Source organism: Coregonus clupeaformis, unplaced genomic scaffold (assembly GCF_020615455.1).
Source record: "Coregonus clupeaformis isolate EN_2021a unplaced genomic scaffold, ASM2061545v1 scaf0443, whole genome shotgun sequence".
Lineage (NCBI taxonomy): Eukaryota > Metazoa > Chordata > Actinopteri > Salmoniformes > Salmonidae > Coregonus > Coregonus clupeaformis.
Genome location: NW_025533898.1, coordinates 47,667 through 63,395, shown reverse-complemented (window position 1 = coordinate 63,395; position 15,729 = coordinate 47,667). Strand labels below are relative to the sequence as shown.

Genomic DNA, 15,729 nt, shown 5'->3' with positions numbered 1-15,729 from the left:
GCTGTGTGTAAAATGCTAATGGTTTTGCTATGTAGTCATGGATCAACCCAGCACTGACAGTTTGCCTATGGCTGTATCTATATATGGACAATATGGCCACAGTCAAAACAAAGCAACGAAAATAGAAATGTACAGTAAAAAAAATTTAAAAATACTATTTATTTCCCCCACACTGCTCACTGTGAGCCGAAATTGCAGTGCGGCTTCTTCCTGGAGAGCAACCCTCCAGTAGGTTTTCGTTTCAACCCTAGTTGTAACTAACCTGATTCAGTTTATCAACCAGCTAATTATTAGAATCAGGTGCGCTTGATTAGGATAGGAGCGAAAACCTACAGGACGGTAGCTCTCCAGGAACAGGGTTAGAGAGCCCTGTTCTAATCTAACCCCGCCTCTTGTATCGCAGAGATATACCCTGGTTTAGCCAGCAGGGGGCGGTATTTGTAAATAGTTGCACTACAGTATCTTGAATGCTTTATTTTGGGATTGTGGTGTCGTATTCATAATATCTATATGACTGATTACACTCTATAAGACAATATCTTTATTTCATATTTTTTGCTATGTTTTTGAGTTGGCACCAAATATATGACGCGAAAATAATACCATTGTGAATTGCAGTTGGGTGCCTCCTGTGTAAAAATGTTAAAAACAATGATCTTCTATGCAGTTCTTCATGTGCTTGATTTGCTCTGCTTCGTGGAGTACTTGGGACTAGAACTTCTTTTCATTTTTGGAGCACTTTAACTTTAGAATGAAGAATTATGCTTTTATCTAACAATGTATTCATTTAAATAAAAAGACCACAAACGCTGTCTGTTGTGTTTCTTTGTATCAATATAGAATAGTATATTTCTCTAGTCATGGGTTTTTGTACAAATGCTGTGAATATTTCAGAGATAAAGTATTTCCACAGAGTCAGATTATTTCACGTATTTCCAGATGATTTCATGTAATAATAATAATAATAATAATAATATTTGGCAGGTATGTATTTGGGGTATGGGTGCACCCTGCAGGGATATTAAAGATCCATTACGGGACAAGACACAAACATTCTTGTCACTTTAAGTTTATTATTATCCTACATATAAAATAAATATGACAAAATATGAAATAGATATGTTTTGTATTCAATACACAAGAATATACAACATCTGAGAAAATAGATCTGATAAAGTTAGTGCAGGAAGAAATATAATTATTGTCAAATCAAATGACCCATATTAGGGCCGAATTCTAACTTGCATGCCCATAACTCGCATTTTCTCATAAACCATGCATTAGTGTAAATGGGAGAGTTGTGCCAAAATGCAAGTGACATGGATCTCAAGTTAGAATTTGTCCCTGAGAGGATATCTCTACTTATCTAATGAACCTCTATTGCTTTTCAACCTCGTTACGATAACTACTACATCACAGTTTCCTGTAGAAATGAAGATAGCTCCAGTTACTGTGCCCTCCACATAATCAGGGGGTGACTATTAAACAAGGTACTGATCTACAGTACATCAGTAGGGTACTTTGTGAAACCCTTTCCATCCAAACTATACAATGTTATACCGTGTAACATCTATTACTTATCGATTTTGAAATCTACAGTATCTTCCTACCTTTTATCAAATGAATTGGGGGTACCACATTTTCCTGAACGGACACCACAGTCTTAGCTTTGGTGGAAAGCTTTTTGGCCTCAGCGGGTCTTCAGACCTGCAACATGCTACAGGAATCCCTGTTACATGTCTTTATGACACATCAGAGTATCTGTATCAGGTCTGGCTCTGGGCACCCTCGTTGACGGAAATGACTTAAAGAGCTTCCGACATTCAGTCTGGTGATATTGTCTTATCTCATCTTCCCACACTGGACGGAGTGTGGTTACGGTTTGAATATGATGCCCCGTGTCAACTCAATGGTCGGATTACAGGGCTGGAGAGGGTCGTATTCTGCGAAGACGTGGCACACATTCTCCATACCAGCTTCAGTGCCCTTTGCCACTATACCAAATATCCTGGAGGGAAAAAAAATCAACAAAGTTGGATATTAGCCTAAATTGTTGTTAGCTTTCATTCACAAAATTATACCTATTACAATATGGTCGTATGCATGCTGAAGCGATCTAATAATGAAAAACATTACCTTGCTGGTTTGGAACTCTTGTGCCACCTGTGAAGATAAAAGTGGTATAATTTAGAGATTAAAACAATGTTTAAAAATGGAAGGGGAAACAGTCCATTCAGAGTGGAATTAGATTTCTGATTTGTAGGCCCTGAGTTTTTCCTGACCACATAACCTTACCAGGGAAAACTCAGGGCCCTTAAACACAAGCTTTTGAAAGAATCAACTCACAGTCTCTTGTCTGGATCTTCACCACTGTAGCTGAGCAGGTTTGCAGGGTAATGACGTCGGAAGAAGTGTCTGATGGGAACACACACATTCATCAGATTTCATTTCATCAAGAAAGGTCTTACAAGTCATTACCATCATCAGCTTTCGAGTTATTGAATTCTCTAAAGAAAATGTAATTAAGACATTTCAAAATGTTCTTACTTTCTCTGGATGTCTGTCAAAGTGACACCTTTGGGTGACACCTTCAGGTTGACTATGGTGGGTGTGATGGTGCTCAAGTCCATCGTGAAGGTGGAGGACACAGCCTTTTGTACAGCACATGGCCCTGTCAGCATCTCAGTGGGGATAGCACTCAGGTAGAGGAAATTGCAAGCTAGGGAGAAGACATGGAAGATCATTAATTAATTTGAGAGAAGAGAAACCTAGATCATTTTAAAAAACCAGTGTGGTGTTTTTTACCACAGCTGTCTACTGTTGCATGTAGGTCTGGAGGACTCTGGCCTACAGCAGATTTCTACACTTACCAGTCCTTTCCAAACTATTGTAGGAGACCAAATACTGTGTGCAATGTAGCCTACCGTGACTGTTTATAATGTAGCATAAATTATTTAATGCAAGAAGTTGCAACATTGTTGCAACTTGTGTTGCACGCATACCGCGTTGTATAAAATCTGTCCACGTTAAGCAGATTCTTCATTATTAAGTAGGTGAGGAGTTTTGTATGGGCGGCAATGAGAGTGTTGAATTTAGTCAAGATAAACATGAATTGCTATTTTTATACGTGAGGCTTATTTGATCTAATATAAGTTTCATAATGCTTAGGTTGTTACGAGTGTACTGATATAAGTGTGGTTCACGTGACATCCTGGCAACTTTGAGAAAAACACTTTATATCAGAGTTGTCCCTGTTGAAATTCGAGACGGTAATATTCATGAGGCTAGCATAGACTCTCACTCTCCATTGAACACAGGCGGTTGACGTCAATACCCCTCATCGAATATTGAAAAGAGCATTCAAATAACTAGATGTATCCACCAATCCAAAGAGAGGAATAGGTGGGAGCTTGACAGCCCGCCATTCCATTGTTGGGACGGAGACATAGGTATCTCGTCAATATCCAAATCTCTGGCTGTATCCAGCATACTGCGATGATCCAGATAATTGGAGTCGCGAGAGGTCAGGTGGTCACCTCACCTGTGAGCTTTCTTGGCATGCATGGCTTGGGAATCCCTAAAAACTAAAGAATTTTCGCTAACCCTAACCTTAACGGAATTCTCCTAACCTGCTACATCAATTCTCCTAACCTGCTGCTTAAATTATCCTAACCTGCTACGAAAAAGTCAGAGCTGTATCAAAGTGGCGTGTTTTTAGGGAATCTCTGCACGGCTTATCTGAAGATGCAGTTCTCTAACTTCATACAAATGTAACGATTTTCCAAAGGTATATTATGGGGAAAATTACTTATGGTTGAACTGTAACAAGTTCAAGATAACCAATGTAGTAGTGCAGTAGTTTTCACCCCTTACGAAAAAAGATTGCAGTCAGAGTGCAGTATAACTGCAGTATGCTGCACTTACTGTGTCCAAAATACCACAGTCGACTGCAGTTACTGTACTTTTACTGCAGTTTCAATATTTTCTTGTAAGGGCAAGTTTACTCAGACAAGCCATTAACAGATAACTAGCTATTATTACAATGAAACGCTAGATACTATAGCTAGCTAGCTTGGCCTACTTCTTTAGCCAGTCCCCACACAGTTAGAGTGCAGTATAACTGCAGTGCGCTACAAATACTGCGTCCAAAATAACATAGTTTTTTTTACTGCAGTACTTTTGTAGTTTAACTGCAGTTACAGTGCAGTATAGCTGCAGTTCAACTGCAGTACACTGTAGTTATTCTGCAATTACTGTGTCCAAAATACCACAGTCGACTGCATGTTCTGCACTTTTATTGCAGTTTCAAAACTGCAATCTTTTTTCGTAAGGGTAGGCCTACCAACCTTGTTCATGAAATATGATGTTGATGCAAGTTATTCTTTAGAGACAGAAGAATATAAAACTAGCTAGTTGATTGGCAAATTGACACCACAACTAGATAACCTATTGATGAAAGGTGGGTGCACAATTTTCACCTGTCTTGGTCTTGTCTTCTGGTGATGACCTGTCATTTGTTCCCTCCTCTCCTTTGTTCAGATCTGTAGACCAAACAGATACTATTGAATTGCCTGGTTTAGAAATAAAAAGGTAGTCTTATATGTGGAATATGCTATTATTCACATCATCATACAATTTATGTAATCATAATCATCAGTGGCTTGTTGCTTAATAGATGTAGGCTATCTGTTACATTATTATAGCACACCATGTGACTGGAGCAGAAGTTTGCAGGGTAGGGCATAGGCAGTGATGGTGTGTTGGAAGACCAGGGCAGACAGACTACCTGCAAGGGGATCAAAAACACAGTCCAGTTGTTTTAACTAAAAGTATTCAGACCCCTTGACTTTTTCCACATTTTGTTAGGTTATAGCCATATTCTAAAATTGATTTAATTGTTTTTTTCCTCATCAATCTACACAATATGCCCCATAATGACAAAGCAAAAACAGGTTTTTAGAAATGTTTGTTAATTTAAAATAAATAACTGAAATATCACATTCACATAAGTATTCAGACCCTTTACTCAGTACTTTGTTGAAGCACCTTTGGCAGCGATTACAGCATCGAGGCTTCTTGGGTATGACGCTACAAGCTTGGCACACCTGTATTTGGGGTGTTTCTCCCATTCTTCTCTGCAGATCCTCTCAAGCTCTGTCAGGTTAGATGGGGAGCATTGCTGCACAGCTATTTTCAGGTCTCTCCAGAGATGTTCGATGTGGTTCAAGTCCAGACTCTGGCTGGGCCACTCAAGGACACTCAGAGACTTGTCCCGAAGCCACTCCTGCGTTGTCTTGGCTGTGTGCTTAGGATCATTGTCCTGTTGGAAGTTGACCCAGTCTGAGGTCCTGAGCGCTCTGGAGCAGGTTTTCATCAAGGATCTCTCTGTATTTTGCGCCGTTAATCCTGACTAGTCTCCCGTCCCTGCCGCTGAAAAACATCCCCACAGCATGATGCTGCCACCACCATGCTTCACCGTAGGGATCGTGCCAGGTTTCCTCCAGACGTGACGCTTAGCATTCAGGCCAAAGAGTTCAATCTTGGTTTCTCTGTGCCTTGACACAATATTGTCTCTGTGCTCTACGGACAATTCTTCGACCTCATGGCTTGGTTTTTGCTCTGACATGCACTGTCAACTGTGGGACCTTATATAGAAAGGTGTGTGCCTTTCCAAATCATGTCCAATCAATTGAATTTACCACAGCTGGACTCCAATCAAGTTGTAGAAACATCTCAAGGATGATCAATGGAAACAGGATCCACCTGAGCTCAATTTCGAGTCTCATAGCAAAGGGTCTGAATACTTATATAAATAAGGTATTTCAGTTTTTTATTTTTAATAACTGTGCAACATTTTCCAAAAGCCTGTAACGTATCAAAATGTGGAAAAAGTCAAGGGGTCTGAATACTTTCCGAAGGCACTGTACATGTCAAATGATAAAGTATGAATGTTGTTTCAAGGAATGTCCACAAGAGGGCATGGATGATCTTTCTGAGTCGTGGTTTTGCATCCATGCACCAGAGTAGCCTTGATGATCCAAAGCAACCTCAAAGTCACAAGTGTGTTTAAGATCTGCATAGCTTATCACAATCAGACCCAACTTAGTTTTTTATTATTCTGTAGTGTGATTGTTTGAGATGTGGTACAGCCAATATAAATCTAATCTACTTTCATACGTTCTTACAGGACATAGGATAGACGCTCACATCTCTCAGAGCCCTGAAAAGCAAACAGCTCCATCCCTCTGCCTCCCAGTTTTCAGCAGACCAACCATACATGGCTGACTCAAGTCTTGTAATTCCTTAACCAGGGTGTAAGCCTTTTGTCAAGACGTTTGATTGACAGATTGTTCATTCATGGTAAACAAATAAGTGTGGGATTGATATCTTGTCACGCTATGAATGAACAAAGTTAACATAGCCTACTTCTTACCAAAGTATGGTTCCTGTGAAGAGCCCTTGATACGGACGCCTTTGGCCGACGATTCAATGAGAAAGTGCCTCACGAGCTCTGAGCTGCCCTCCGCTACAATAAAGAAGCCAAGAGTCAGGAAAAGAGACAAGGCAGATAAGCAGTGTAGTAGCTACTGTAAACGAATCTGGTATGAGATATGACAGTTAGATCACATACGGACAGAAGCCTTTGGTTCTACTTTGACTGTGGTATTGTTGATGATGTGGTGTTGTGATAATACTGTAATATTGATCATAGTTACTGTTGATATAAGAAGCCAAGATTTAAACACTATAATAACATCCCGGTAATCAAATGCTATTGAGTGTTTGCACTGCCACAGAGTTAGACATTATGAGTAAAGAGCGGTCTCGGGTTGCACCACAGATTTCACGATAAACACAGACAGACATGCCCACTTAAGTCAGCAGCAGAGAGAGTTAGGTAAGTCCTGTCAGGTCCTTTCAGGACACACTGGTGTTGATCCTGGCATTTAGTGTGCTTTAGTTGTATACTGTGTTTATAGGACTGTGTGATGTGGTGTGTGTGTGGTTGTTCTGAGTAGCAGTGTTGTACTGAGAAGGACTTCAGGATTGTTTACCTGGTTGGTCAGTAGGGGATGTATTGATGGGCACCTGGTCCACCTTCATAGCAAGCCCGAAGGAGCCTCTGAAGGACGTGCTGTCTCTCACCACGAAGGTCCCCGGCTCCTTGTCTATCACTATGGCCTCAGCTACAATCACACAGGTACCACAGACACAGCTCAGACAGTGCAGGGGTATCCCCATAGAGTCACCATTGTTTGTCACTCTGTTGTAGACCGAGTATTAATAAAATAATTCATTTTAGATAAGATAAGCTTTTGTTTTCTGTGGAAACATACATTTGCTTTGCGTCTTTAAAATGTATTACAGGACATAAAATGCAACAAAGTACATACAGTTGTGGCCAAATATATTGGCTCCTCATTTCTTCTCACAACGCTTACCCTGAACTCTGTTGATGTGTGGGCGGAACCAGAACTGGGAGGTGTCCATGACAAACTTCATGGAGTGCTGGTTGCCTTGGAAATGGCCTTGGAAAGCTGAGGGACCATGAAAATGAAATGCACATTATTTTATTATTGAATACGCACAAACCATTTTCCCAGCAGAGGGCACTGGACAGAGATTTTAGATTTGAAACAGATTGACGAGGATCATCATCATCAGGACTCACAGTGAGAGGGAGATGGCGAGGACGGCCTGGAGCTGGGCCTCTGCTTGATCTGTATGTCTGGGACCATTGCCTCTGGAGGTGACTGGGGGCTGAGCTCCCACTCTGGCGCTCCGTTGACCAACACCACAGGGATGTCCGTCAGGGAGCCGGCCAGGGAGGCAGGACTGCTGTGAGGGCTGCTGTGGATCCCCTGGAAGTGGCCGAGTGGTGATGGGCCGGACGGCGAGGGCTTGTCTGGGCTCTGCCTGTTGGTGAACGGCCTGGTCGAGGACCTGGACACGTCGCTGAAGGAGCTGGATGTGCGGTAGAGGAGGAGAGACTCTGGGCTGTCGCCTTCACTGTCACTGAGCAAGGACTGACAGCTGTGGAAGAGAGATGAGTTGAAGAGAGAATATGTTTACAGCGCTGTAGAGTCCAGACAGAGCATTGGTTGAGCTTTCAAGTGTCAACACCAGTTAGTGTTGCTCTATGGAGTCATGACTGGTCTCACTTGCCATTATCTTTGCATCAAACTCAGATATTAAAGTAATTTCCAAAAGCATGTATTAACACAGTGTGAAGGGGTCTGACCTGCCCATCATGTAGCTGGTTTCTGAGCCGGGGGACGTGGAGAGCATGGAGACGGCACTGTTCCTGTGAGAGTGTGACATGAGCAGGGTGACCGGGGATGAACACATGCCCACCTCGCCTCCCTGCATTGAGGGCTGCTGCCGCCGGAGGACACTTCCACACGGCAGTGGGGGGCGAGAGGAGGCATCAGAGAACACCAGGGAGCTTTGGGGGCTGCACCTGGAGCCAGAAGCAGAGGACAGTGGGATGGGAATGCTGCAGGAGGGGGAGACGGAGGAGAAGGAGGTGGAGGTGTTCCTTGGAGAACAGCCTCTGGGGACGAGCACACATCTGGAGACATCTTCATCTGGAGAGGAGAAGTCAGCTGGAGAGGAGAGAGGGAGAATGCCAGAGGGAAGTTGGAGCAAATGGTGCAAAATATAGAATAGATAAAGGGAATGTAAAACCTAATAGGTCTATGCAATCTTATATTGTTAACGTTATGTTATCCGAGAGGAGAGAGGAAGAACATCAGAGAGTAGCGTGAGGAAGGTACTGTATATTCAGTGGCTTAAGCAATGAATGAACTGAACTTCCCTATTCTGCGAGCAATAAGTCACCCAATTCGTGGTCTTTTTTTCTCCTTGTGTTTCTAGCATACAGTCACTTACGAGAAGTGAGTACACACATTTAAAGTTGGAGGTCTTAAACGTTTCCTTCCCCATAATATGAATGAGAAATGTTGAAATAGATGTCTTCCTATGATCAAAAATCATATCCATTGCATGCTGTTACAGATTAAATATATTGCCTTTTCCAGTGCCACATACTCATACTATACAGTCAGAGCAGATGGTGGAGACTCGTTTAATCTCATACGTGTACACACTCATACATCCCATTCCTTTCCCTTCTATGGCTTTGTGTCTGTATTAGATGGGCGTGGCTTTATTATGTCAATACTACACAGAGTATACCAAACATTAAGAACACCTTCCTAATATTGAGTTGCCCTCCCCTTTAGCCCTCAAGACAGCTTCAATTCGTCGGGGCATGGACTCTACAAGGTGTAGAAAGCGTTCCACAGGGATGCTGGCCCATGTTGACTCCAATGCTTCCCACAGTTGTGTCAAGTTGGCTGGATGTCCTTTGGGTGGTGGACCATTCTTAACAAGTGACATCAATAAGGGATCCTAGCTTTCTTCTGGATTCACCTGGTCAGTCTATGTCATGGAAAGGGCAGGTGTTCTTAATGTTTTGTACACTCAGTGTATACCACACAAGTGTTTTCCTGGCAGGCTAAAGATATAAGGTTGAAATTCCTCCACGTCATGCAGGCTTTTACTTGTTCAAGTGAGTCCCAACCCTGCCTATTCAAATACACCAAGCAAACACTGTGTTCCTGCTGTGATGATGAGAATACAGTGCTTTGCCATGGAGAATTTCTAGAGAAGTTTCAACTTGTCCCAAAAAAATGATTGCTGACTGTATGATCTACCTACCTGCCTGTCAGTAACCTATTGAAATAGGCAAGTCTGTTGCCCCATGCCACTAAGGTGGGGTATCCTGTGGTCAGTGTGAGTGAGACGGGCGGGTCACTGTGATATAGTCACTAGAGTTGACGTGGAAAGGTGACTAATACTAAGGGGAAGATAAATTGATGAGTAGGTAGTAACAGTAACTATATCCATCACAATTACTCTGACCTCATTCAGTACATCCCACGCCATTTGTTATTTGGTTTTCTAAGAATGAATGCTTCTATATATATGGAATTCTGCTCTATTCTGTTTTTCAGTTGTTCAGACCATGTCAGACTGTGACTGTTGAAAAGGTTGACTGTATTTAAAGCACCACTGTGTGTCTACCTCAGATGTTCTGGGTGTGGTATGCTTTTTTGTCTGGGCAGTAACCCCAGACAAATGTACTCTATTTTGTAACATTAAACTGATGTGGATTTTTACATAGCCCCGGGCCATGGGTACATGAATGGGGCACAATGGAAGTTGTTATTCAAGGTTCTCAGGCTTGGTCTCCAGCCAACGTACCTGCAGATGTTTCTAGCCGCTGTTTTTTTACGACGGAAAAGTACCCTAGGTCTGAATCCTTTCATTGACTAAGTTGGACATTTTTGCAATGTTCAAAACTGTTGAATTGAATGACCGAAAGTAATTCAGTAGGCATAAGCCTCCTGACAGGTCTACGTAGAAATATATATTGTTTTATGCGTAGATAAACTACAGTTTAAATAAAGCATGTGAGCTTGTACTGTAGAAAGTAAATAGGCCTATATCACAGCATATGAATAACTATTGGGTTTTACACGCTCTCTCACTCATTATCCTACCTGTGTGGAGGCTACTGGACTGGGATCTCTTGTTGATGTGGATGGGCACAAACGTGGGGTCCAGTTCCAGAATGAGCTGGTTCAGGTTATCTAGGGAGATGTCCAGATCGTCCTGTTCACTGCAACCCCCGTTAGGGTCCATCATGGCGCTCGGACTGCACCCTAGAGCCGCCTCATGAGCAGAGTCCAGCCGGGTACTCTGACCCACCCTGAGAATGTGATTGGGTATTATGTGGGACATAGCTCCAGCTATAGGCATCACGTAAAGGGGAGCTCTCTGAAACAGAACCACCAGTAGGATTAACTCACGCTAATGTATCTACTGCTGTACATATCATTCTTAGCATATCTTGTGTAAATTCATCCGGTGTACATATGTATGATTGCATTTGGATTACTGTTAGAGTGCTATTTGGGTTGTTAATTGGATTCATTCCGACATCCGATATTAAACTTTGATTTGATTTGATTCGCATAAGAGAGATCACTTACAATGGTGTGTCAATGGGATGAATGACGGTTATTATACTGTGTCCGAACTGACCCAAATAGGACAGCTGTGCCTACCCTAGACATGACCCTGCTACTATATGAGTTATATTTACACTTTAGTAAAATTTACATGTATGTATACAAATCTACATTACAGATCAAATGTTTAGGAACCCAGCAGGGAAAAGTTAGCAGAACTGTCTGGTTGTAAGAAACGTCATTTTAACAAGAGTTGCCAACTAGGAAAAAGGTGTCCGTTAAAAGACATTGCAATTCAACAGAACCCAAGTAGAAGGGTCAGTACTAAAAGTCCAGATGTGGTAGATGATCGACATGTTTCCTTTATGATTCACATCATATTGCTTTTTCCTTGGATTCACACACAATGTTATCTTGACACAACGTTATCTTGAGTGAATTAAGTTCAAATATCACTCTTCCACATTATGTGTTAACCCCACCCAGCCTTTCCCAGTCTCAATAGACTTGCAGCTGTCCCGTGTACTACATGAACCCTCCACAAACTGTCATTGTATTGTTGATAGTATTGTCAGAAAAGGTCAACTCTTTGTGATCCCAGTGAAAGGTGCTGCATCTAAATATGAGTAATACTTGCTGTTGGCTTAACAGCTACTGGCGATGAACAAATACTCATATGCTTCCCTTAAAGTTTTCTGCCTACCAGTGGTTATCAATGCAGTGGTTAACTTTACAGCATCACACATGCAAGAGTATAGGTAAAGGCCATAGTCATTCTGAAAGATACATGTTTGACCTAAAAGTATGACGCAATCTCTTGTGAAAGTGAAAGGTTTGCTCACAGCGATAGTTGAGGGGATGAATGAAGCAGTCAGAGGAAGGGTGTGTAGTGTGTAGGAGGGAGATCATAGACTCTGCCCCCTCCTCCCCCTCGTCTCCCCTGTGAGCTCAGACAGGGCAAGGCACCCAGTGAGTCACAGGGCCAGAGGGAGTCGCCATGACAACACAACCCTTGTTGTCCCCCCAACACTTCCATTGCTGATACAGCAATCAGAGCCCATACGTTTTCTATCCTGATTTACCACTGGTATTTACAGCAATTAAAAGATGTGCATATGTTACATCTAAAACCTACCTCCTATAAAGAGCCCCTTTAGTGTTGCTGTAGTGTACTGTAGCCTACTATTTCCACATTCTAGGCAGAGTGAGGAAAGTTGATGCCTGAGGCACTGCTCTCCATTATGAAACACTTCGAAATCATTCTATCAGCCTTGGGGGCAACACATACTGTAGTTGCAGAAGCACAAGGTTGTACTGTGGCATTAGATTGCTTAATTCAACTTCCTGAGACCCTGCGAAGGACGTCCAATTTGTATGTGTAAGTGCAGGTAGCGTGTGCATGAGGTCCCTTCCCACCTTCACCACGTTACACTTAAGAATAATATATATAGATGTATTACTGAAAAACCACTACTACACAATGATCTATCCTTCAGTAATTGGTTGATTACTAATATGATGAATACAGTAGTAATGTTTTATGATTCTTGTTTGCATAAATCTTTTTTTTCCAAAGAGTTAAGTGTAACACAGTATACATATTCTAATTAAATGCATTCTTAATCTCCCTCCGTCACATGTATGAGATTCTCTATACTGTATTTGTTGAAATATAGTTGAGGTATCTTACCTGTTTTTCTTGTTGTCTTATTCTCAATGTGTAAGGAAAGGGCTTGTCTATATCCCTGAGGTTTCAAAGTAAGATAATCCAAGGCTAGAATGCTTTTATTGATAGCTCCCAACCCCTCCTATTGTCATCCAATCAGCAGCCTGTTTCACAAGCCCTTGCTTGCAGCTCTAACATTCTGGGTTCGGTTTGATGATGTCATCAGAGTGTGAAGCAAATACAGGAAAAGAATCCTGCCGCAACAGGAAATGTGAATTATTATTCGGATTATAATGAATTAATCATCAAAGCTTGATGATTAGTTGATTATTTGAATCAGCTGTGTAGTGCTAGGGCAGAAAATCCAAATGTGCACCCCTTGGGGTCCCGAGGGCCGAGTTTGGGAAACCCGGGGTTAGGGTAAGGGTTAAGGTTACGGTTAGGGTAAGGATAAGGGTTAAGGTTAGGGTTAGGGTTAGTAGATAGTTAGCTGAAATGTTACTGATAGTCTGTAGATAGTCTGTAGAGCATCTACAGATGGACTATGCAAATAAAGTATTACGGGCTTCAAAGACCCATATTGAAGCAAGGTACTATAAATTGGTGGAAAACTAAGATGTCAAATAGCTTAGAAGTAGGGTTCCCACATGAAAAAATACTAGTTTACTATAGAATACTACTGTACTTACTATAGAATTCTACAGTAAACTGTAGTATACCGTTGATCAGTTCAGTGACTGCCTAAATTCAACACACCTGGTATTCCAGGTCAGTTAAACCAAAAACATGAAGTGCCTGTGGCACTCCAGGACCAGGGTTGCCTGTGGAATACTATACCACACTGTAGAATCCCTCGACCATGTGTAGTACTTACTATAGAATGTTGTCGCATTCTGTAGAATACTATAGTAAATACTACAGTATTAACAGCAAAAGAAGCACTGTAGTAAATGCTACAGTAATGTCAGCAAAAACACGACAGTCTGCAAAAACACAAAACTTTTTTTACTATAGTAAACACTACAGTATTTAATTTGCATATACTCTGCCCATTCCCCTCCCCTGTACTGTACATGCCATATACAGTGGGGGAAAAAAGTATTTAGTCAGCCACCAATTGTGCAAGTTCTCCCACTTAAAAAGATGAGAGAGGCCTGTAATTTTCATCATAGGTACACGTCAACTATGACAGACAAATTGAGAAAAAAAAATCCAAAAGATCACATTGTAGGATTTTTTATGAATTTATTTGCAAATTATGGTGGAAAATAAGTATTTGGTCACCTACAAACAAGCAAGATTTCTGGCTCTCACAGACCTGTAACTTCTTCTTTAAGAGGCTCCTCTGTCCTCCACTCATTACCTGTATTAATGGCACCTGTTTGAACTTGTTATCAGTATAAAAGACACCTGTCCACAACCTCAAACAGTCACACTCCAAACTCCACTATGGCCAAGACCAAAGAGCTGTCAAAGGACACCAGAAACAAAATTGTAGACCTGCACCAGGCTGGGAAGACTGAATCTGCAATAGGTAAGCAGCTTGGTTTGAAGAAATCAACTGTGGGAGCAATTATTAGGAAATGGAAGACATACAAGACCACTGATAATCTCCCTCGATCTGGGGCTCCACGCAAGATCTCACCCCGTGGGGTCAAAATGATCACAAGAACCTTGAGCAAAAATCCCAGAACATTTACATTTACATTTACATTTACGTCATTTAGCAGACGCTCTTATCCAGAGCGACTTACAAATTGGTGCATTCACCTTATAGCCAGTGGGGCCCTAGTGAATGACCTGCAGAGAGCTGGGACCAAAGTAACAAAGCCTACCATCAGTAACACACTACGTCGCCAGGGACTCAAATCCAGACGTGTCCCCCTGCTTAAGCCAGTACATGTCCAGGCCCGTCTGAAGTTTGGATGATCCAGAAGAGGATTGGGAGAATGTCATATGGTCAGATGAAACCAAAATATAACTTTTTGGTGAAAACTCAACTCGTCGTATTTGGAGGACAAAGAATGCTGAGTTGCATCCAAAGAACACCATACCTACTGTGAAGCATGGGGGTGGAAACATCATGCTTTGGGGCTGTTTTTCTGCAAAGGGACCAGGACGACTGATCCGTGTAAAGGAAAGAATGAATGGGGCCATGTATCGTGAGATTTTGAGTGAAAACCTCCTTCCATAAGCAAGGGCATTAAATAAATAAATAATATGCCATTTAGCAGACGCTTTTATCCAAAGCGACTTACAGTCATGCGTGCATACATTTTTGTGTATGGGCATTGAAGATGAAACGTGGCTGGGTCTTTCAGCATGACAATGATCCCAAACACACCGCCCGGGCAACGAAGGAGTTGCTTCGTAAGAAGCATTTCAAGGTCCTGGAGTGGCCTAGACAGTCTCTGTCAAGGCTGAGGTGTATGTGGTGTGGGAGTCAGGCGCAGGACACCGAAGCTAGTCCAACAAAGTTTACTGGTGAAAAATACAAGGCAACGATACAGTAAACGGCCTCAAGAGGCGAGCATTACGCAAACTATGCGTAAAACAATAAACAACGAAACAGAATCAAAACACGCAGCACTACGGACAGGCGAAAAACAACACACAACCTAACCAATACAACACAGGCAACTTATAGAACACGTAATCAGACACAAACGGACACAGGTGTGACAGACAGACAAAAGCAATCACACATAGAAACATTCAACGGTGGCAGCTAGTACTCCGGGGACGACGAACGCCGAAGCCTGCCCGAACCAGGAGGAGGAGCAGCCTCGGCAGAATCCGTGACAGTACCCCCCCCTTGACCTCGGGGACGGCCAGGAGGACGCGGACCCGGGCGCGTGGGATGCCCACGGTGGAACTCCGTCAGGAGGGATGGATCTAGGATATCCCTCCTAGGCACCCAGCACCGTTCCTCCGGACCGTACCCCTCCCACTCCACGAGATACTGGAGACCACCCATCCGGCGCCTTGAGTCCAAGATGGTCCGGACCCTGTACGCCGGGGCCC

The 15,729-nt window shown here is 42.4% G+C and overlaps 1 protein-coding gene across 1 annotated transcript; it reads right to left on the bottom strand.

Annotated features, from left to right (window-relative positions):
- Nucleotides 1-1,086: 1,086 nt before the first annotated feature.
- Nucleotides 1,087-12,783, bottom strand: LOC121532832 (tensin-4-like). Its single transcript, XM_041838625.2, has 13 exons — nt 12,730-12,783; nt 10,569-10,845; nt 8,243-8,606; nt 7,673-8,034; nt 7,443-7,538; nt 7,056-7,187; nt 6,434-6,526; nt 4,709-4,786; nt 4,479-4,541; nt 2,548-2,719; nt 2,347-2,415; nt 2,137-2,163; nt 1,087-2,008 (listed from the first exon to the last, which is right to left on the bottom strand). The coding sequence occupies exons 2-13, from the start codon at nt 10,825-10,827 to the stop codon at nt 1,876-1,878; spliced, it is 1,848 nt and encodes a 615-aa protein (XP_041694559.1). The 5' UTR covers nt 10,828-10,845; nt 12,730-12,783; the 3' UTR covers nt 1,087-1,875.
- Nucleotides 12,784-15,729: the final 2,946 nt, after the last annotated feature.

Coding starts and splice junctions, on each gene's coding strand:
- LOC121532832 (XM_041838625.2), bottom strand. CDS start 10,827: ATGCCTATAGCTGGAGCTATGTCCCACATAATACCCAATCACATTCTC. Junction 8,607..10,568: donor GTCCAGTAGCCTCCACACAG/GTAGGATAATGA, acceptor TCTCCTCTCCAG/CTGACTTCTCCTCTCCAGAT. Junction 2,416..2,547: donor TTGACAGACATCCAGAGAAA/GTAAGAACATTT, acceptor TGTTCCCATCAG/ACACTTCTTCCGACGTCATT.